General features: G+C 36.2%; 1 protein-coding gene across 1 annotated transcript; it reads left to right on the top strand.

Moving 5' to 3' along the window:
* Positions 1–328: 328 nt before the first annotated feature.
* LOC132638286 (uncharacterized) lies at positions 329–9381 on the top strand. The gene is made up of 4 exons (XM_060355229.1): positions 329–562; positions 873–988; positions 7641–7855; positions 8951–9381. The coding sequence occupies exons 2-4, from the start codon at positions 899–901 to the stop codon at positions 9231–9233; spliced, it is 588 nt and encodes a 195-aa protein (XP_060211212.1). The 5' UTR covers positions 329–562; positions 873–898; the 3' UTR covers positions 9234–9381.
* Positions 9382–23919: the final 14538 nt, after the last annotated feature.

Here is a 23919-nt window from a genome sequence, read left to right as displayed (position 1 = left end):
CAAACTTCTATTATATTGCCATGAACCAACAAGGCAACCAATTAACAAACAAAATATCATAAAAGATTAAGACTTTAACGGATCAAATATATCCTCAAAGTATGCGAGTGAAAATATACCCTTCATATGGAGTATTTCTCTCAGGATTATGACACGTATCAAGATCTGGTGCTAATTGATTAACTATATTTTAAATAAAAATATATTTGGACCAAGTATATGACGGTAAACACGAGGACATATCTAAACCTTTTCCGTAAAATACATCTCAAATATTATTGGTATTTCGACCATTTAAAAAAGAAAAAAAGAAAAAAAAGGGTCTTCGACAAGTTCGAGGTCCTCTTAATAGAATGTGGACAACCTTCTTTCCCACGTTGGCTCAGAATTCCGTTAAGAGTAAAGCCCTTCGGACATTTCAATGAAAAAAATTGGCCTCTTCATCTCTTATCATTTTCCACATTATATGCTGATATACAGTGCAACTCCATGTTTTAAAGCGTTGAATATATAATCTGTGCTAATTATATATTTTGCAGATAAGCTGAAAGAGTAATCTCAGGTCTTATCTTTTTGGCTCTAAATCATCCCCACTTCGTCAAAATTTAACTCTTTTCAGTCTTGTTTCGTGTTAATCTTAAGTACATGCATGCAACCAAAAAAAAAAAAAAAGGAACAGTTTTGGATATTTGGATCTTTACTTTTTTAGAATTAAATCCTTCATGCAAACAGAAAATATGTTCTTATAAAGTTCTTCCCGTGTTAGATCATGTTCTAGTTTCAATGTGTTTCTCTTTTTTAATTGATATATTGTTTTTCCAGTAGAATCTTTCTGTTCAATTTCCTAAAAGTTGGGTTTTTTGGATTTTTAGGTGGTAATTGCAAGTTTGGAAGTACAATGGCTATGAGTATGAAGCATATGTCCATTATTATAGCAACTCTTGGTGTCATATCGTTTATATTTGGCGTTGTTGCTGAGAACAAGAAGGTTAGTTGATGATACCCCTCATTTTTTCTATTCAATTTCTGTGAAATTGACAATCTGAAAGTGAAGTTCCTTTTTTTTTTTTTCGTTTTTAAGGGAGTAGATTCATTCTAAGGCGGATTCAATTCTTGCATATGGTGAACAAGGACATATGCCAGACCTAGCAACTTAGCATATGCATAGTTTGTTTGGTGGCACGATTGTGTGCTTAAACTATCTGTTTATTTGTTAAGGTGTTGAATTTTGAGTATCGCTAATGTCTAGTGCTAACTACCGATTCAGGTATCGCTAAAACGTAGTGCTAACTACCCTACTGGACTGACTTTTCAAAACTAAAAAGAATCAGGAATTGAATAGAGTCTTGTCCTTGAAAACCCAATCTGCCCTTGTTGTGCTTTCTTACTAATAGCCTGTTTGACCACGCTTTCAAAATCTGCTTATTTTAAAAAGTGCTTTTGGAGAGTATTAGGTTGTGTTTGACTAATTAATTTGAAAAACACTTTTGCCAAGCAATTTGTACTTTCCCAGATTCAAAAAGTGCATCTAGGGACAAGCTATTTTTTTAGCTTATGAAAAAACAAACTTCTGTTACCGCTCAGAAGTGTTTATTTTCCCCTAAAAGCTTGCTCAAACACCTCAACTCTCTAAAATAAGTACTTAATTTTTGAAAAAAAAAAATTGCCTTCAGGGAAGCTGGCCAAACACGCTGTTAGATTTTCAACATTGGTTATACTTATTCCCGTTTGGCCATAGCAGTTAACTGAGAGGTTTTTATGTATGTGCTTGATGTTTCTCAATTTCATCTATTCAGAAGAATGGAGTGATTATCGTTCTATCAGTGGAGAGAAAGATTGCTATGGCCCTAGATGTTAGGATTGGAAAAGTCTTCTATTCATAACCGGAACAGAATTACAATAGGAGGAGCAACTCTCACACTCAACTATTACAAAAAACCAATCCTAAACTGAATACCTATATCTCACTCAAGTGTTTTCCTTACTGTTTTTCTCTCTTGCTCTTGGTGATGCTACAAATGATAGAAGGCTTCCCTATTTATAGGGATGAAATGAACCTATTGATGTCATTTGTGACTCAAGCAAACACTTGACAATTTGCCAAATATAAGGAAGATGTTTTCTTTCTTAAAACAAGGAATATGTTTTCTTCCTCAAAACAAGGGAAATGTTTTCTTCCTTGTTTTCTTCCTTAAAATGAGGGAGATGTTTCCTTCCTCAAATTATGGGATGGACCCAACAAATCTCCCCCTCCAGTCCCATACACCTGAAGGAGGGTACACTGACTTTTAGTTTGAGTGTATGCCGACAAGTTCTTTGCACAATTCGAACTTGTCTCTCGGTACCACCTTGGTCAGCATGTCTGCAGGATTGTCGTTTGTGTTGATCTTAGAGAGCTTCAGTTCATGTTGCTCGACTGCTTCTCTGAGCCAGTGATATCGAACGTCAATATGTTTTGTGCGTGAGTGGTACCTCGAGTTTTTGCTGAGATCCATAGCGCTTTGACTATCACAATGAACTATGTATTCTTCTTGTCGGAAACCCAGTTCTTGAAGGAAACGTTTTAGCCACATAAGCTCCTTCCCAGCTTCAACTGCGGCAATGTATTCGGCTTCTGTGGTTGATAGTGCTACACATTTTTGTAACTTAGATTGCCATGACACAACTCCCCCTGCAAATGTGAATATATAACTCGAAGTTGATTTCCTGCTATCATAATCTCCTGCCATGTCAGCATCAGTGTAACCTTCCAAAATCGGCTTAGCTCCCCCATAGCACAAACATAGTTTGGATGTACCCTTCAGGTACCGTAGTATCCACTTGACAGCTTCCCAATGTTTTATTCCTGGATTTGATAAGTATTTTCTCACAACACCGACATCATGAGAAATGTCTGGCCTTGTGCACACCATTGCATACATCAAACTTCCAACTGCTGAAGAGTAGGGCACCGCTTTCATCTTCTTCTTTTCTTCTTCGGAAGAAGGACAACTTTCCTTGCTCAACTTGAAGTGATTTGCTAGTGGAGTACCAACAGGCTTGGTATTTTTCATGTTGAACCTTTTGATCACGCGTTCAACGTATTCCTCTTGTGACAAGAACAACTTCTTTGCCTTTCGATCACGAAATGATTTTCATGCCCAAGATATGTTGTGCAGGGCCTAAGTTTTTCATATCAAAGAACTTAGACAAATCTTTCTTCAAGTTGTTGATCATAGTTGCATCCTGGCCTACTATCAGCATATCATCTACATAGAGCAGAAGGATGATAAATTTTCCATCGGGGAACTTCTTCAAGCACACACAATGATCTGCAGTTGTTCTTTTGTATTGATGTTTCAGCATGAATGAGTCGAACTTTTTGTACCATTGCCTTGGGGCTTGTTTGAGACCGTAGAGACTCTTCCTTAACTTGCAAACGAGATGCACTTTCTTTGGGATTTGGAAACCATCGGGCTGCTCCATGTATATTTCTTCCTCCAAATCACCATGCAGAAAAGATGTTTTCACGTCCATCTGCTCAAGTTCAAGATCCATACTTGCCACCAATCCGAGAACCACTCGGATAGACATCATCTTCACAACCGGCGAAAAAATTTCATCAAAGTCGATTCCTTCCTTCTGTTGGAAACCTTTGACTACGAGCCTTGCCTTGTACTTCACGATATTTCCGATAGCATCTTTCTTGAGCTTGAAGACCCATTTGTTCTTCAAGGCCGTCTTTCCCGGAGGAAGTTTCACCAACTCATATGTTTGATTCTTTTGTAAAGAATTCATTTCTTCCTCCATGGCCTGTCGCCAATTGGATTTTTCACGATGAGATTGAGCTTCTTGAAAGCTCTCTGGCTCCCCCTCGCTTGTAAGAAAGATCCATTCTGTTGGCGAGTATGACCTTTGAGGGATTAACCCTCGTGAAGAACGTCGAACTTGATTATTTCCAGCTGCGTCTTGGGGTGAAGCCTCCCCCTGCTCAAGAATTTCTTCGTTTTGATCATCATCAACATCTGCCGGATCAATGTTTTCTTGTTCATCATGGACATTATCATGAAGTTCCTCGTTGTTGAAAGGAATGTATGGTGATTCAGGGACATCATCTGGAGCATGATAACTTCGTTGTTTGTTGACTGTTGGAGCACACTCATGAAACTGGTTTTCATGGAACACGACGTCTCTACTTCGAATCACTTTCTTTATTTCGGGATCCCACAGCCTGTATCCGAACTCTTGATCTCCATAGCCGATAAAGATACACGGAGTTGATCTGAGATCAAACTTCTGCCTCAACTCCTTGGATACATGCACAAATGCCTTGCACCCGAACACTTTCAAGTGAGAATATGAAATACCTTTCCCAGACCATATCTTTTCTGGAACTTCAAAGTTCAATGGGACTGAAGGTGACCTATTTATAAGATAACAAGCTGTCAGAACAGCTTCGCCCCAGAATGGCTTTGGCAGTTTAGCCATACTGAGCATGTATCAGACTTTCTCAACAATAGTGCAGTTCATTCTTTCAGCTACACCGTTATGTTGTGGTGTTCGTGGCACCGTTTTCTCATGTCTAATCCCATGTTCAGCACAATATGCCAAAAACTCCCGGGAAGTGTACTCGCCTCCATTGTCGGATCGGAGGCATTTCAGCTTCTTTCCAGTCTCCATTTCTACCATAGCATGGAATGTCTTGAAACGATCGAATACTTGATCCTTCGATTTGAGACAATAAGCCCAAACCTTCCGTGATGCGTCGTCGATGAATGTCATGAAGTATTTTCTACCACCAAGAGATTCTTCTTCAATGGGTCCACACACGTCAGAGTGGACAAGGCTCAGCAACTCGGAACGATTCTTTCTGGTGGAACTGAAAGAAACTCTATGTTGTTTCCCGAATAAACAGTGATCACAGGGATCCAAAGTTACGTATTTATCTATTGAGATGGCTTCTCTCTTTGCAAAAGTCGTCAATCCCTTCAGACTCATGTGGCCCAATCGTCTATGCCACAAGTTTGGCGATGTCTCTTCTTCAACTGCATTGAGACTCGGTCGATACAACTTTACATTGGTTTTGTAAAGAGTACCACAAATATGTCCTCTAGCAATAACCATAGAGCCTTTGGACAGCTTCCACGTACCATCCTTGAACAGATTTCCATACCCCTGTCGATCCAGAGCTACTCCTGAGATCAGATTCAATCTCAGATCCGGAACATGACGAACCTCTTTTAACACAAGTGAGCTTCCATTGCTGGTTTTTATGTGCACATCACCAATGCCAACAATGCTCGAGAAACTGGTGTTGCCCATCTTCACAACGCCGTGGTCTCCAGATTTATAAGTACTGAACAAATCTCGGTGTGGAGTGGCATGGAATGATGCAGCAGTATCAATCACCCACTCAATATCATTTGTGCCCACGTGTAGGCATGCTTCCTCTCCGCATGTAACAAGTGCAATGTCTGGTGACACGGTGACCGTGGTCTCACCATCTTCTTTGCTCGAACTCTGGTTAGTTTGAGGCTGCTCCCGTTTAAGCTTTCGACACTCCACCTTCTTGTGGCCATAGTTGCCACAGTAGTTACAATAGCCCTCGAACCAAGTGTTGGTATCGACGGACTTTCCCCGCTCTCGTGATCTCCCTCGAACTTGAGATCTTCCTCTACTTTGACCTCGACCTCTACCTTTGCCTCGACCTCTTCCTCTACCTCCGCTTCTACCTCCGTTGCGTCCACTATTTTCAGAAACAAGGGCATATGATTGATCTACCCCGACTTCTTTTCTTCGCGATTCCTCGTTTATTAAGGCGTCCGTGACCATCTGCATGGTCATCTTACCATTGGGGGCGAAATTACTGAGAGTGACGACAAGAGTCTCCCAGCTATCAGGTAGAGAACTTAGGAGCAAGATTGCTTGCTCCTCATCTTTGAGAACCCATTTGGCTGCACTTAGCTGGTTCACGAGATCTTGGAACTGACTTGTGTGTTCTGTGACAGAGGTACCGCTACGAAGCTTGTGATTTACCAATCGCTTCATCAACAATGTTTTATTTCGAGCCGTTTTTGCTTGGTACATGCTCCCAAGCTTTTCCCAAAGTTTGTAAGCACTCGTTTCCTACGCGACATGATGGAATACACTATGGTCAATCCACTATCGAATTTGTACGACCGTTTTCCTATTCATTCTTGCCCATTCTTCGTCTGTCTTCTTGTCGGGTTTGACACCTTTATTTTCGAGCGGCTCGGCTAAATCCTTCAAATTTAACAAGTCCTCCATACGAGGTTTCCACATGTTATAATTTGAGGATGTTAGCGGAATCATGGTATCCGATGATGATTTCTCCATGATAAAGTGCACCTAATCTGCTTGTACTGGACTGTGGAAGCAGAATCAGGCAAACCGGGACTCACGGTTGAATCCGGAATGGTCGAAAACCTAGGGAACCGGTCTGACCAATCTAAAAACCGGACAAAAACAGAGTGAACCGGGCTGCACTAATTCAAACCGAACCGGGCCAGTTTAACCACTGGTTGGTTGAAAGAGTCAACAAAAGGATGATGTGGCAATTAGACTTTAACCAGATCTGGTTCTGGTCAAACGGGTTGGTCTGGACAAAACGGGTTGGTCGGATCGGGTTTCTCCGGTCGTCTTCTTCGGCGAGCTGGTGGCCGGAAGGTGGCGGAGCGGCGGCGGCGATGGTGGATAGAGAAACTTTGACTGGACTTTTGGAGGCCTTCCGGTGGTCGAAAAATTCCGAAAAATATATATTCGGAATCCTCGGAACGAGATCTTTCTAATGGTATACTCAGAGCATAATTTTGGGACAAAAATTTTTACTAAAATTTTTACGAATCTTTAAAAGATTGGCCTGGAAGATTAACCAAGCTCTTGATACCACTTGTTAGGATTGGAAAAGTCTTCTATTCATAACCGGAACAGAATTACAATAGGAGGAGCAACTCTCACACTCAACTATTACAAAAAACCAATCCTAAACTTAATACCTATATCTCACTCAAGTGTTTTCCTTACTGTTTTTCTCTCTTGCTCTTGGTGATGCTACAAATGATAGAAAGCTTCCCTATTTATAGGGATGAAATGAACCTATTGATGTCATTTGTGACTCAAGCAAATACTTGATAATTTGCCAAATACAAGGAAGATGTTTTCTTCATTAAAACAAGGAATATGTTTTCTTTCTCAAAACAAGGGAAATGTTTTCTTCCTTGTTTTCTTCCTTAAAATGAGGGAGATGTTTTCTTCCTCAAATTATGAGATGGACCCAACACTAGAGTCTAGATGCATGCAGAGCTAGATGACATTTTCTTGGAGGTTTTCCCTTAAATTTCTAAAGGGGACCTATAATAATAACCATAAGATAAGCGTGAAGAACTAGTATAATAGTTTGGAATTTTTTTTTTTTTTTTCACTTCCGTATTTGTGGTCTGTTAGACCGTGGCAATATTTTTCTGAGTAATATAACACTACAAGACTTCGTATATTGCAAAGAACTACACATGGAAGCATATAAACGCTTTACCTTCTAAATTTCGTTAGAAGCATGGCAACAAGATATTTTCTAAGTATGTCCCATTTCTGTTATTTTTCCTTGTGTCATTTTGGATTTACTTAGTGTTCTTTTGTTGCAGCCTGCAGCTGGAACCGCAATACCAGGAAAAGGGGCTGTTATTTGTAAATATCGATCTGATCCAACTGTTGCCCTAGGCTTTTTGTCTGTTATCTTTCTTGCTGCATCTGCTGTGGCTGGCTTCTCGTCTTTGTTTCACCCATATAAAGGGAAATCAATTCCTCAGGCTATTCTGCTGAGAAGCACTACTTTTGTTGTATTCCTCAATGTTGCTCTGTAAGTATATTTCACTTCTCTACTATTTCGTGTGTGATATATACGAACTAAATAGATAGCCTATCCCTTTTGCTATTTTCACGTACTTCAGGATAGTTTACATGCTAACTAAATTTCAGAGGGAAACTTTGAGCTGATGTTGCGTCTATTAACATCGACTTGCAAGATGATTTAACCGGCTGGAAATCTCAATGGATGAATAAGATGGAAATATACAACTTTTATTACATATGTGAGCGTAAAGATGCTCTAGGAAATCACCTGGAACAAAATGCAGAGAAAGCTTTTTGACAATTAGTTTTAAGACGACTGGGACGGCATATGAGATGCTTATTATTCCCCTAAAAGATAGAAGTTCATTAGTTACCCCGAATAGAAAAGAAGAAGGCAATAGAAGTTTATTAATGATGAGAAACCCCTGCTTCTTCAATAATCCCATAAATCCAAATAAAGTAGAGACTTCAAAGCTTGACTAACAAGTCAGGAAGTTGACTTTGAGAAAGAAAAGGACCTCTGCTAAAGATAATCAGGGATAGAAAGCACTTCTAATGACTATTAATTTTGACCTGAATATTCTGAAGTTAGTGTATGATGCTAATCTGTAGTCAGATAATGCGTGAAACAAAGTTATGGATGGAAAAACTGGTAGTGTGATGATGGTCTTGCAAATCTATCTGACAGCAAACTACTCAAAGCCTTTAAGCAGCATGGTAGTTGAGAAAAAAAAAAAAGAGATTGAACTTTCTAAATTTTTTGTGTTTTTATGGTGTCTTGCAAAGACAGTTTACTTTAGTTTCCTAAGGTTTAAATATATTAAGGCTTGAGAACAAAGACATAGATGTCATGTATCATAGATATCCTCCTTACATGAATATCTCATTTTATATTTCTGTGTCTCAGTCGCCTCGCATTAGCTCTTTAGTGATTTTGATGTCCACTGGTAAATGGACTATTCCCACTATATCCACATTGCTTTTTGGAGGGAGGGCGAGCGGAAGAAGAAATTCTAGTCATTTTCGTTTACCTTATTTCAATTCTGTTTATCTTATTTTGCTTTGACTCGTTTGGTTTTGATCTTCTGCTGGTAAATCAAAGGGGTACAACTGGTTTAGCCGCAGCACTGTTGTTGTGGCCTACAATCAGTGAGCAACTTCATATCACGCGGAACATACACCACAATTTGCAAACAGAATGCCCAACTGCCAAGACTGGTCTTCTTGGTGGCGGTGCCTTTTTGTCTCTTGATTCTGCCCTCTTCTGGTTGGTTTGCTTGATGCTAGCTAATAATGCTCGGGAGGATTACTTTGAAGAAACAGAAGATTTTAAAGGCGGGCCAGCAGTAAACTATGAACCAGATGTAGTTATCAAGAGTGCCTAAGCTATATTCTAATTAAGTTAGAAAAAATGTCTTTTACTTGTTTTATTCTGATGTTGCCACAATCAGGTGGTAGCATGCCTTGCGCGAGAACTTGTTTGTTGCATTTCTATGTACATTTGAAATGGTATTATGGATTCGTCTTGCATCTTATTCTGTGTGGATATTTATCCCCATAAGGCTTATGTATCTATATATTGAGCCTTTAAGATCAAATTGTTGAAAATCGTGGGGCACAACTTTGAATTTTATTATTTCTGTCACACTTCTCTTTTGAGTATTCACTTATTACTTGCTTGAGCACTTCATATTCTCTTGCTTGCAACACAAATGGCCACCTCTATTTTTAGGTGGAGACGGAATGATCTAATGAGAGAGATATTTACAAACTTTCTCTAGAATATTCCTATTAACAGGGGCGGAGCTAGCATGGTAGTCGGGGTAGCAGCCGAACCCAGTAACTTTGGTCTAAATCCTGTATTTGTCTTGAGAAATTCATTGAATATGTATAAATTGTTTTAGAACCCTGTAACGTAAACGAATTAGAATCCCGAATCCACAAGCTTCAAATTCTGGCTCCGCCTCTATTCTTATATATCTTTTTCTAGAATCACTCTAGAATGAGAATTCTAGAGTGCTCCTCCCAATTCACTACAACTCTAACTATTTTAGATTCTTCATGAAATATCTTAGATATTAATTAAGTTGGTGATGAATTCTTAACACAAAATGGTATTATAAAAACATTTTTTCGCATACTTTAAACTAATTACTCAAACATAATACTAACATTTTTCATAATACAGTATAACAAATTAGAACAGTAGGACTTATCTAGCCGACCCATCCCCATTCGCAACTCTTGCCGCCGTCTTAACTTCATCATCCTCTACTCAGATCATGGAGTGGTTATGGTGGTTTGAAGGTGGAATAAATGTATGTCTAGTATATATTATTATATATCCTATGTATCACACTATACATGCGGTATACACACAAAATATGAGTACACACGACGACAAGTGTGTATATCACTATATATTTTGTGTATGTCTATGTATATTACAATATGTCCTGCATATGTCAATTGTATACATTGACATACACATGACATACAAATATATGATAATATACAAGCGTACATGGAGAGAAGAAGTTGTGGAAGCCATGAGTGAGAAATCCCCCCCCCCCCCCCCCCCCCCCCAAAAAAAAAAAAAACTTTCTTGAAGAAAAAACAACAAAAAAAAAGCAAAAAAGCTATAGGAGAGAAGCTCCAGGATTTTCCGGTGAAGCAACGATAAAGCAGTGGTAGCGGCAGATGGCAGGTGGATTGGGACATCGGCCGCTAGGATTTGTGTAAAAGATAAGACAAAATCCCTAATTTGTAGGATTTATTGGAGGTTCTATATGTTTTTGTTGCTATTTTCTAAAAGTGAAATAATATTGGTAGTTATGGTAAACATGAATTTATTTTCATACATTTCTGTAAAAACTCTTATTTAAGTCTATTTACATATTGGAAAAATGAGGCGGTTTGGCGCTATATATATATATATATATATATATATATATATATATATAGTTTTTAACAATAGAATAATCCACAGAATCCTCTAGTACAATGTTCACACTATAGAATAATTCACAACAAAAAATTACTCTTAATTTCGATATATGTATGAAACTTCAGATATTAGTAATAAAAACTTCAAAAGAAGTTTGGCCTTGAGAAGCAAAACATCTGGTGGAGTTTGTCGAAAATTTGCTTGCACAAAAAATATGCCAAACCTCAAGCAACTTGTCTAAAAAGTTGATTATGAAGTTGCTAAACTTGTAAAAATTTGTACACCGTGGCTATAACTTAAACAGGGTGCCGAAATCGGCTATCAGTGCACTTCCCCCACAAAACCAATCGCCTACATTTTAGACCAAAAAACAGTTTTCATGCAGAATCCTTATTAGATTGCCAAAAAAAATACCAAACAAAAGAATCCTTATTATTATCAACAATTAAATCTCGAGAAAGGGTTATCAACACGCCTAATAGTGATTTTGAAGGAAATTGACAATTAGTAAAATTTCAACTTATAGACCCATACGGCCAGAGATTGCTAGTAAACCTCATGAAATTAAATGCTCCGCTGAGCTAAATATCATGAAATTCACTAGCAATCTCGGGCAAAAGAGTATCGGTCTATATGTTGAAATTTTGCTATTTTCTAAGTATCAATCAGCAGTAGCTTCTGGATCAGGGCTACCACTCCAAGAACATAATAAGTACAATGCTTCCTTTCAAGGGTTCGTTAATTGTGCAGGATGGAAACCTTTCTAATATTAACTTGAATATTGCTCGGCGCCGGAGATGGACTATATATCAGCATCACCGCACTTGAAAGTTGTTGCGCTTTCAAGTATATATGGTGATGCTGATATTTAGTCCATCTAAGCGTCAAGCAGTACCCAGAGTTAATATCAGAAAGATTGTCGTCCCGCACAAATTACTCCCCGTATTGGTACCAAGAGAGTCCCTGAAAACCTTTTTTATCTTAAAGAGAAGATGTGAACCAATGATTTGACTTCATCTCTATTTATAGTGCTAACATTAGTACTATATATTTGTTTGAGGCGGAGATGAAATTAATGCACTATACTGCTTGAGGCCTTTAGGAAGAAAATGTATTTCAACAAAATAAGTTCAACGATTGTGCGTGAAGACGTCTCGTAGTTATAGCGGTGAAAAATAAATTACAAACTATGTCATATTAAATGGCACATGTCATGTTGGAGTAACTTTTTAATTCCTAATAAATGACTTCAAAAATAATATTTGAAAATTACAATTGTAAAAAGTAGTGCACATGTCATATGGGAGTAATTCATGTGATCATAAAAGGAAATCGGTTACTAATGTAAAACCCCATAAATTTCTGAACTTTTAATTTTGGTAATAACTTGTGTGATGACATCAATTTAATGATTAGTTAAAATGGATAGCTTCTTACTTTTAAAAAAAATTGGCTTGAAAAATTCCCACGTTAGCAATATTTATCGGAAATATCACCTGAATTCGTTGAATGACTTTGTAGAGAAATGATAGTAATAGTTATGTGACTTTTTTATTACAAAATAAAGAAAAATGACTTTATGAAATAATTACTATTAGTTGAGTAACTTTTCTATTATAAAATAAAGAAAAGTAAATTTTTTATATAATTACTATTAATTGAACGATGGTACAAGAAATCAAACTCTTTCAAGAATGAAATAACCAAATGACATAAAACATTGAAGGAAAAAAGAGGTCAAAGCAAAGGAAATGATCAAATGACATAAATATTTGTGGCAAAAACTGGGGTGAAAGCAAAGGAAATCACTGCCTAGAAGTTTTTTTATAAAATAGAAACATCCAAATCAAAGCAATACCTATTGAGGTATTACTTTTCAAGAAGGTCTATTTGGCTTGTCAAATGTGTGTTCCAACCTTTTTGCTAATTCTTACTGTCAACACAATATGGGGCTTGTTCTTTATAATCCATGTGATGAAATCACCCACTATTGCAGCCAATGAAAGAGCTTGCTTAAAAAACCTTTTCTAGTCCTAAGTGGTAATAGATCATTTGACCCTTTTCTCCTATATTACAACAACAACATACCCAGTGAAATCCCACAATGTGGGGTCTGAGGAGGGTAAAGTGTACGCAAATCTTACCCCACCTTGGGAGGTAGGAGGCTGTTTCCGAAAGACCCTCGGCTCAAGAGAAAACAAGACAAAAGAGTCAGATACGGACAAGCGTATCAGAGTAATGCGAAAATAACAAATAACAAGAGTGAAGAAGTCATGATAAAACAATCTGGAAAGACAAGACCCAACAAATATAAGCAGAAATCAAAGGGCAATAAACGATAGAGCAAAACTACGATCACTAGTGCGAAAGAATAAGTGAGACTACCTACTAGCCTTACTATCCTTCTATCCTAATATGCTATATTATGGACAAAAAATCATTTTCAGTAAAGAAGAATGACAGTCATGTCACACTCTCAAACTGGGTGGGACGTGATTGACATTCAATCTGTATTATTAAACAATAATTTTGTTTACTAGAGACATCAACATATTATTTTAGCTCAGTGGAAACAAAACCTTTTTCCTCTGGATCATATGCGTGAAACAGTATATTCCTTTTTACGACGACTCAGTGACCACACGTTACACATTTTTGTGTATGGCATCGTCGCTTTCCTTGGCAGCATCCACTAATTTGGAACTTAATTTGAAGTCATATTTCGATCCAAACGTTTTCGGGATGCCGCTAATAACCAATGAATGGCAAGTGCAACCAAGATACACAAAGGATTAGTAATTGAGATTATGTAAGTTATCCAAGAGGATATTTTTGTACATAAACGGAATTCGAATTGGGCCTTTCGTTGAGTGAATCCCGGTCTTGCTGGCTAATGATTGTTAATAAGCTTAACATAACAAGCTAGTACTAATTAATTCTTTAATCAATATAGTTTGAAAAAAAATGAATCACAAATATAACATAAAAACCTCCGAAAACTAAATTCACTGATAAGTCATGACCCTCTAAAAACACTAAAATTTGAATATTAATTGGTCTCCGGAGCATTACCCGTGAATAATATAATTATCTAAAAAGCAATATACGCTAAAAGAAGTTAAATCCTACTTTTGCTCGAAAGAGTCAACGGAGTTGTCATGCCCTAAAATGGGTGTAGATGTCTGCCAACTTGCACCGAGTGTTATAGTGTAATAACTATCATTTTTGTTCTCATATACCATAATTCATTTAATTAATGAGAAATATTAAAAAATAAGAGAAAGTAAGTAACATAGTATGAGTTAAAGTACGTGAAATTATAATTTAATGAAATAAACTTGCATTGGTCAGAATGGAGTCACAGTTTCCTTGAACTTCAAAAAGCATAGACGTACTGATTTGTTGTTAGAATGAGGAGTGTCTCATTATAATCAGTAGAATAATTGCTTGGACAATATTAACGAACATGTTGTGTCCTGGGATGGGTGTAGATACCCATTCCACTTGAAGATTGCTTGAGTAGCTAGCAATAATTTATGAAATGAAGTAATAGTACTCCCTCCATTCCCTTTGAATAATCAAGTATTCATGATTTTTTCCTTTTAAAAAAAAATTATTTATTAAGTTATTCATATAAATTATGTGATGGAAAATCAAATTTGACTATTAGTACTCTAATAAGTTTAGAAAATAGTTACTTATGATAATTGATAAGAGCAAAATTGAAGAAAAAGTAAATAAATCTCTCTTGGTTTGCTAAAATGAAAATTTATTTTACATACACAACCTCTTTTATGATAAATACTTACTTGCACAAGATGATACCAGACCAATAATTTCCCGTGACCAAGTGATTTAATAAAGTAAAAATATACATTAATTAAGTGATAGAAATGAATATACAAACATATATCATGCATCTATTAATTTAGTGTAAATACCCTGATACATGCATGTAAATTTTTACCCTCTCTCGTTCACAATATATAATTACATAGAAGATCATTTAAATCTGCATTTTAAGGAGGAGATTGACGCAAGAAGACTTGAGTAGGCAATACTTAATCGATCCATCACTCCCCTCACCCAAAACGAGTGAGAACTTCTTTTTCCGGCTTTAAAATTGAATAATTTTCACTTTAATTTGTTTTTTACATGAAATTTATTTTTGGATTCCACACTAAGTAGAGAGCATACACTCACATATATTATTACGAAAAGCTATTTTTCAATTAACGTGTTTTTAGTATGTTTATTTTTGTCTTGTACTTAAACTATATTGTTTCTTAAGGATTAAATAATCAGTACTGTAGGTATTATTACTATATATTTCATATATGATTAGTTACTATTTTTCTCATTATACTTTGTCTAATCACACATTGAGCCGTATCTATATACTTTGGCTAATCACTCATTGAGCCGTATGTGGTTTTTTTGATTCACAATTAGTACTCATTATACACAATCTTTTTTGTTTAAATTTCTTTCAAAACATAACATATGTTATGTTCAGGTAATTTTTCAATTTAATAATTGAATACCTAAAAAGATATTGAATTTTACATTTAAAGCATAGATCACATGTCATATAACATGTCTTTATCGCCTGTCAATGGAAGAAAGTCATGAATGATTATTCAAGACGTGAATTTTGAATTTTAATATGCAGAGTTGAAATTTCAGTTTTCTTAGTAAAATACAACTAGATATTTTTTGTGGTTGAGTATGATGAGTTCCTTATACAAAAAAGGGTCCTTCCGGAACAAACAGTTTAAATGCCATTGCCAAAAACATCAATATCTAATATATAGCACATAGTATTATATAGGATCATTGTTTTAAAAGACAGTGTCAGGACTCGTCCCGGGGCTCGCCTCGGGACAAGACAGTGGCAAAACGCCCTGGGGCTAACGTGCGGGGCTTAGTTCCTATGAGGCTTACGCCCTAAGCGCCCAACCGTACGCCCTAAACACGTCTAACGCCCAACGCCCAGGGCTCGCCTAACAGTTCTTACACAAATTATATTTTAAATTCCTTAATTAAAATCATTCACCCTCATAATTGTTTAACAAAATAATGATACTTAATAGTTTTTCATCTATAGAAATAGAAGATTGGGTGTAACTCATATAACAAGTCGTAGTATTGGATATTTACTATTTGAGAACGTCGTGAGGGTGAATATCACTTATTTTTTTAAAAAAACACATAGCGGAATTGTACATTTTCACTTGTCATTGGTCATAAGTCCTATGTATCAGAATTATCATATAATTTTATTTTTTGTTCATGAAGAAGTTATGTTTTAATTGTAATATTGATAAATTTTATTGATTATTTGCTTATAGGGAGATAAAATGAATAGTATGATAGTAATAGTGTTTTAAGAAACTGTGTTTTTTTCCGTGTTTGAAAGTTAAAATGTTAGAATTTTTTTGCATTTCATAATAGCTTTTATTTCATTGTATTGTTTATACTTGTAAAATTATGTTATATATAATTACAAGTTATAAGCGGTGTATAATGGGCTTTGATCATTTTTTTTGTGAGGATCAAGCGCGCGCGCGCTCACACACACACATACATATACATATATATATATATCATTTATTTACAGTTTTCTTTTATTTTTTAATGTAATTTTACCTATTTAAAAATATTTATTGTAATTATATTATTTTAAGAAATACTAAAAATTAAATACCCATGGGGCTTACGCCCCGTGCCTCGAGGCTTACGCCTCGTCGAGGCGTATGTAAAACGCCCCGCCTTTTAAAACACTGCATAGGATGGCTTTTTAAAAAGAATTTCAATCGGCCATGTACCTGAAAAAAGATTGTAACTGGTCTATCTTTTTATATGGGAAAATACATGGCTTAGCTAACTCAGTCCCTCTAATTACTTTTTATAGTGGTAGTTTAAAATAATTACACAATATAACAATAGTTTGAGTTTTATAGCAATATACGTAAATTCAGCCTAACCTCTTCCAAGATTATCTCAATTTCACATAATCACACTTCGGTTCCTCCCTCTTCAACTGTTCCCAGCAAACATTATCACCACAAAATCAACAATTTAATTTCAGATGAAATACTAATCAAAATTATATTGAATCAATTTTGGGGGTTTTCCCATTTGTATGCGGAGCAGTGAGAGATTGGGGGGTGGGGGTGGGTGGTGGTGGTGGTGGTAGTGCATTCTGTAAAATTTGACTTACTCCACCACCATTCTGATATGTATCTCATAAAATACAAGTGTCATACGTTGACATACGAGTAATTATTAGTGGTGGTTGGGGTGGTTTCCAGCAATGATACAGGTGTATCTCATGAAATATAAGTGTTATACAATGAAATACAGAGACATACAAGGGTATATTGTATGTATTTATTTTTTTTTCAATTCAAAGCCACCTTCATGGCGGGCGGTTAGGCTTGACCCTACCTTGTATATTAATAGAACATAGCAAAATACATGAGCGAGAGGGATGTGAAGCCTAACTTCTCCGAGAATATAGAAGAGAGTGGGCATGCCCACTTCTTTACAGCTTAAGACCAACCTAGTATGATTGGCTCTAATGATATTGCTGCAAGAGAGATCAGGGCAAAAATCTATTGATGATCTCCGTCTGTACAATTTAATTAAGATAAAGGCAAAAACATCCAAAGGATATAGCTAGATGATATCTGCATGGGTGATTTCGTGGTTCTTTTTGTTCCTAACTCGAAAGTTAGGGATTTTCCATTTATCCATATTCATGAGGCCCTTCAACTGGTTTGGAATAGCATCTGTCGGCAAGAAAAGCTTGTTTGAGTTTGAATTCAAGCTAAGATGGGCAAGATGTTCTGCTACTTGATTGCCTTCCCTGAAGCAATGTTGAATGGTCCAATTTTTGTCCTTCATAGCATTTTGGATCCAAAATTTAACTTGCAAAAGAATTTTTAACTTTTGCCTTAAGGTAGACTTTTCGCGAAGCCTTGCCTTGCGATTTGTTTTTTTTTTACTGATCGGGGTTCGAACCCAGAATCCCGGGATATATTCGGTCACTTTTTTAAGCGAATCCTTTGAAGGGAAATCCGTGCAAAAAAATGATTTTATGTACTCCGTTAAAGTTGGGTGGGTAGGATTTTGATCTTGTTTTTAGCCCATCAAGCCGACTCATTTCAACTTAAATAACTATGGATGCATTAGTGATACGTAGGGGTGGGCGTTCAGGTCATCGGATTGAATATGAAATTTTCGGTTAAATCCAATCCAAATAAGTTCGGATTGGATTGGATATTTTAAGTTCGGTATCAGATTATTCGGTTCGGATATTTCGGATTTTCGAATTTGACTCTTGAGACTTAAGGCAAACTTATTAGGAACGAAATTCATGTGTTAGTTCGACAGAGGTAAATCTAAATCTTAATTGGTCAGTAATAAAAGCCTTCTAGTTAAAATTAGGATTAGCAAATCCAAGTCATGTCCAACATAGTAAATCCATACCAAATAAAAGCATTCTAAAAAAGTGGAAATGAACAAAATAAAATTTAAGTAGTCATCTGGAAAAATAACAAAGAACTCTGCCGTGGGTGATACTAACGTGAGACTTTTGAGACTTGAGAAGTAAGAAAATCCTATATTATATTTGATTTAGTAGATAATTGTATATTAGACTTAATATTTTAATGGGTCGGGCCTTAGGTACTAATCTATTGGACCGTTAGAAACTAGATTTATTAGTTCTGGACACATATGATATAGGTAGGGCTATATATAAGATATAAAAATTTCAGATTTTTGGATATCCAAAAATCCATAGTACTAAATCCATATCCAATCCGAAATTCATAAATTTTATAAATAAAATCCGAAGTCCAATCCATAATCCAAATATCCAAACCAAATATTTTAAAAGTTAGGATTTTGGTTTGGATTTCGGATTGGCCCAAACTGTGCCCACCCCGAATGATACATCCAGTTATTGACTCAACCCATTTTTATCTATCCATATTTAGGTCCAAGTCGCTTATTTGATGCCCCCTACATACAAATCTCACAAAGTAAAAACGATTGCTTATAGTTTATTATAAAGCATTTAACCACACATAAAACTGGAGATTGACTCATGTCAAATTTTGATGAATTAGAAATATCTGCAAATGAAAAAAAAGATCAGACGGGTAAAATGTAGCTGCTTGATTATGTATTTGAAGTATAGTGATAACAATTACTAAAATTATAAAAATAAAATTATAGTATATTGTTAAATCCTCTTTATATAAGAGTCAGGCAGTAATGATGATCCAAGGCCATGAAAATAACTAAAAGCTTCAATCACTTTCATATTTAAATTTCATAATCTAATTACCACTCAAACAAGGATTCTGTTGTTTGACTTTTTTCTAAATATATTCAAAATCAGTGGCATTTCCAACCACTCAGCCATATAAAGTTACACATTTAGCTGCTCGGTCAAAAATATTCACAGCCACTAGCCAATATACATACATTATACACTAGTTATACATATATCATATATCTGCTGGTTATTTTTCTCGGCGGCGGGCTATTTAAGCTAATTTTCCTACAATATAAGAAACCCAACATATATGGCCCTCAAACTAGAAAAGCACATATCATAATACACAAGCGCAAAGAATCGGCCAGTATATCACATTATATTGGACGATACACGTAAGATACACTAGAGATAATGGACGTTTCAATCAAATGAGATTTGATGGGTTATTATACCTCAATTATACATTTTTTGCAGATTATGTGGATATAATTCATATTTAATTAGATTAAAATAAATCAATCATTCAATCTATTTTTAAATGGATGGATTGGACGAATACATAAATTTATAATTCATTTTTCCAGCTTTATGTTCAATTAACAGATGTAATTCCGATTTCTTCTTTCAAATAGGAATAAATTGCCTTGTAAGTGCAAGATTTAGATATTTGAATTCATTAAAGCTAACTAAGGAAGAATATTTTATCAAAATCAGCTAATCAAATTGTGGTAAATAAATCATAAATAGGCAACTCAAGAAATTGATCTACGGAATTGAGCTCTTCTTATGATCCAATGGCGTGACAATTTAAAGCTTAGGACAGTTGAACTACGTAAGCACTAACTTGTTTAGACATTAATTGCTCACAATTCTAAACTAATTCTAGATGCTCCTCGTACTCATAGCACATTTATAGTCTGTTGGGCTAAACTTCTAAAATCAGCTTATTTTAAAAAATGTTTTTTTTCAAAAGTACTTTTTAAAAAAATACTTTTGGCGAAAAGCAGTTTGTGTTTGACCAAACTTTTAGAAAATGCTTCTAAGTATATTTGTCTCAAAAGTGTTTTTCAAAAAAGTGGTTTTGGGCAAAAATTATTTTTTTAGCTTCTTAAAAACAGCGTCGGCTACTTTCTAGAAGCACTTTTTTCTCCGAAAAGCTTGGCCAAATACCTTACTTTTTAAAAATAAGTGCTTATTGAAGTAAAAAACACTTTTGAGAAAAAATAAATTTGGCCAAATAGGCTATTAGCTTGAATTGTTAGTTTATTTGGTTGTGCTCTATGTACATTAATATTACGGAGAATGCTCTAAATTTGTTGCATTTTAGTTGTGTTCGGCAATTTCTTGGTTCACACGGGCCAAAGTTGTCTGAATTTTTACGAGGTCTTAGTAATCCTATTAAACAAAGAGAGAAATTGATACTATTCCCTTCGTTCATTTTTATTTGTCTACTATTTTTAAAATAGATTTTTATTTTTACTTGTCATTTTTCACATATCAAGATAAGACAATATTTTTTCCTATTTTACCGATAGTATTAATTACTCACTTTAAATCATTTTTTCAAATCTAATAAAAATATGCATCAATTAATATGAATACATTGGTAAATTATGTACTCCATTTATTATTTCTTAAACAACGTGAAAAGTCCAAAATGGACAAGTAAAATTGAACGGAGGGAGTATTAAACAAAGAGAGAAATTGATATGATTAAGAGAGTCCGGAACCATAATACCCCTAGAAAAAACATTTTGAACCAAAATACCCCAACAAAAAAAAAAGTTACAAAACTACCTATAGCGCAGTATTTTACTGCGCTATAGCAGTAACGGAGACGGAGCCGTTAACTGCTATAGCGCAGTAAATTACTGCGCTATAGTGCCTAGACGAAGATGCTATAGCCCAGTAAATTACTGCGCTATAGTGCCTTTGTTTTTTTTTTCCCAGCCCTTTTAGTTAACCTTTCTTCCATTACACTTTTTAACGTATTTTGACCATAGATTAATCATGCTTCGCGACCCCGAGACATCAAAATTTTATATAGAACCCTACTTATTTTTGTGCGATTAATAAGGTAGGATCAATACATCAAGGATACGGAAAAGTTCGGATGGCCGTTTTAGTGGCTGAAAGTGCTCGAACGCCATTTTCGTTTGAAGGTTCGGCGACATTATCTTGAAGTTCTTTGTGAATACTTAAACTTGTTCATCAATAATTAATCAAAAGTTTCTCAAAATGACAGCGTTCATACAAAAAAAATAAACTTAATTAAATTGCATCATTCATTCATAACCTTGAGTAGATGAAAATACTTAACATACTAATATTCTTCAAGCCAAACTTTTTAAAATACAATCATCAAAGTAAGAAAAAATCTTTAAAAACATTCATCAATTAATGCCCTTGAGTTGATCTTCCTCCACCACCGCTAGACGTGTCATCACCACTAAAGGTACTTCCACCACGAAAGTTTCCTCCACCACGAGAGGTACTTCCACCGCGAGATGTAGTTTGACCACCATGTCGTAAGGGACACTTGCGCTGATCATGACCAGCATAATTGCAAAATGAGAATTTTCGAGTGTATCTCCCCGGTGGAACATCCATTTCATTATGAATACACGAGTATGCATTCTTTCTCAATTTACGGATAAATGCTTTATTTGCAACCATTGAAAATGGATCCGGTGGCCAATAACTGTCATTGCCAAGTGGGTAGAACCTTCCAGCATACGTTCTTGCATAATTTTCAACTGTATATTCCTCAGTCATGTACGAGGAGGCGTTCTTTCCCATTGTGATGAAACACTTGAAGGCATGAGAACATGGCATGTGATATGATTGCCACTTGCCGCATGTGCATGTTCTTGGAATCTCATAAATTGTGTGGATGTTACCTCCTTTACCTTGGTGTACACTTGTTGTGAGTTCAAATATGCGCTCTGCAGGGTTGTACTCCATCCGGTCATGTTTCTGAGCCTTATATTTGTGGTGCTTGAACAATTTTGACGATTTTGGCAACCGTCTTAGACCTTCTATTGCATATTCTTAGGCCTCTTTTGATCTAGTGACGAACCGCTCCACAACCTGCTTAAATGTCATTCTCACCATTGAATGACTCAGAGCTAGTTGTTGTCAGCATACCCCATCGCCTACCTTCATCCTGCTGTAATGTCCATTTGTCTTTATCAATTGCATTCAACCAGTGGAAGGCTTCCTCATTCGCCCGCCTAATAATGTCCATCTGCAGGTTAAAGTTCTTCTCTTGATGCTCTGTTGCAGCCGCCCACATCCAATTGCAAAATGCTGGGATTCGATATGCCTTTTGGAAGTTTGCCTTCAAATGCCTTAAACAATAACGATGGTAGGCAAAGGGTGGCTGCCACCCCTGCAAATTGAACATATTATGCAATATGCCAGCATTTCTGTCTGATATCACACAAATTCCCATGCGATCCTTAATAACGTGTTGCCTTGAGTAGTCCAAAAACATACCCCACGTACTAATGCTCTCATTAGTTGCAATTGCAAAAGCTAGAGGGAATATAGCTCCATTTGCATCCATTCCAACTGCTATTAGCAGCTTTATATCATACTTCCCATACACATGTGTTCCATCTATTGATATTACAGGCCGACAATGAGAAAAATCATCAATGCATGGTTTGAATGCCCAAAACACAAAATCAAAAATATTACCGGGCACACCAGGTTTCGATTTGAGCTTCCATTCAACAACAGTACCATGATTGAAATGTTGTAGAGCCCATGTATCTCGGCAACTTCTTGAAAGAGCCCTCCCAATTGCCGTAGACTATCTCATGTGCACGCCTACGCCCAAGATACGCCTTCTTCCTAGACAGTTTTGCTATATACTTTCAGGACGGCTGTAATACAATCTTTAATAGGGTACCTGAAAAAGTTGAAATATCAGCATGTAACAACGACGAACATTACATTAACACCAAAAATAAAATAAACTTAGGCGAAGGGGATACCTTGGGTTTTTTCCAATGTCGGCAACTAATACACGCGCAATCAAATTAGTATCTAGATTGCAATGATCATCTGGGAGGTCACCCATATCACAAGTGTGCTTTGTGTAGAACTTTGAAATAGTCCACATTTTTTCAGCAGTTTCCTTACCACGAAGCATCCATTCGCAGCCTTGATATTTTCACTTACAGACCAGTCGCCAAACTTTTCGTGTGGAATCGTTAACTTTAAACTCTCTCATCCCCTGGATGCAATAAATCTTAACAGCCCTTTGCAATATTTTTTTGAGCTGAAAATCATCCCTTTTTCAATATGAGCCTTATGTTTTAAAAGATCCACTGGCTCTTTTCACAAACTTCGCCGAATATGATCATCATCCCTAGTAAAGACAAAGGCATCTGGGTGATCTTGAAGATGATCAAGATAGGGGATCTCATCGGAATGTCACTGAATCGGCGTCGACTCTTGCTGTTGAAATTGGCTTTGCGGCTAAACCGGAGTCGACTCTTGCTGTTCAAATGGTTGTTGTGAATTCAGTTCCTCCTTGTGTGCCGGACTGTCCATTATGTCTTGCAACAGTTCTACTTGATGTTGAGGATTAATTCCAACCTCAATCTCATCGTCACTTTGCTCATCGTCACTTTCCTCCGCATTAGGTATTTCCTCACTATCGTTGGGTGATGTCACTATATAATTCGGATAATCCGGACCATCCATAGCAGTCATTTGCCTATAATTTGGTACAACCACCACATTATCCCTACATTAGAAATTAGGATGTTTTAACTACTACACATCAAATAACACTATTGATGTTAAAAAAATAGACGTA

The sequence above is a fragment of the Lycium barbarum genome, chromosome 4 (assembly GCF_019175385.1).
Source record: "Lycium barbarum isolate Lr01 chromosome 4, ASM1917538v2, whole genome shotgun sequence".
NCBI classification, from domain to species: domain Eukaryota; kingdom Viridiplantae; phylum Streptophyta; class Magnoliopsida; order Solanales; family Solanaceae; genus Lycium; species Lycium barbarum.
This window is presented reverse-complemented; position numbering and strand designations above follow the sequence as displayed.

Coding starts and splice junctions, on each gene's coding strand:
- LOC132638286 (XM_060355229.1), top strand. CDS start 899: ATGGCTATGAGTATGAAGCATATGTCCATTATTATAGCAACTCTTGGT. Junction 989..7,640: donor TTGTTGCTGAGAACAAGAAG/GTTAGTTGATGA, acceptor CTTTTGTTGCAG/CCTGCAGCTGGAACCGCAAT. Junction 7,856..8,950: donor GTATTCCTCAATGTTGCTCT/GTAAGTATATTT, acceptor GGTAAATCAAAG/GGGTACAACTGGTTTAGCCG.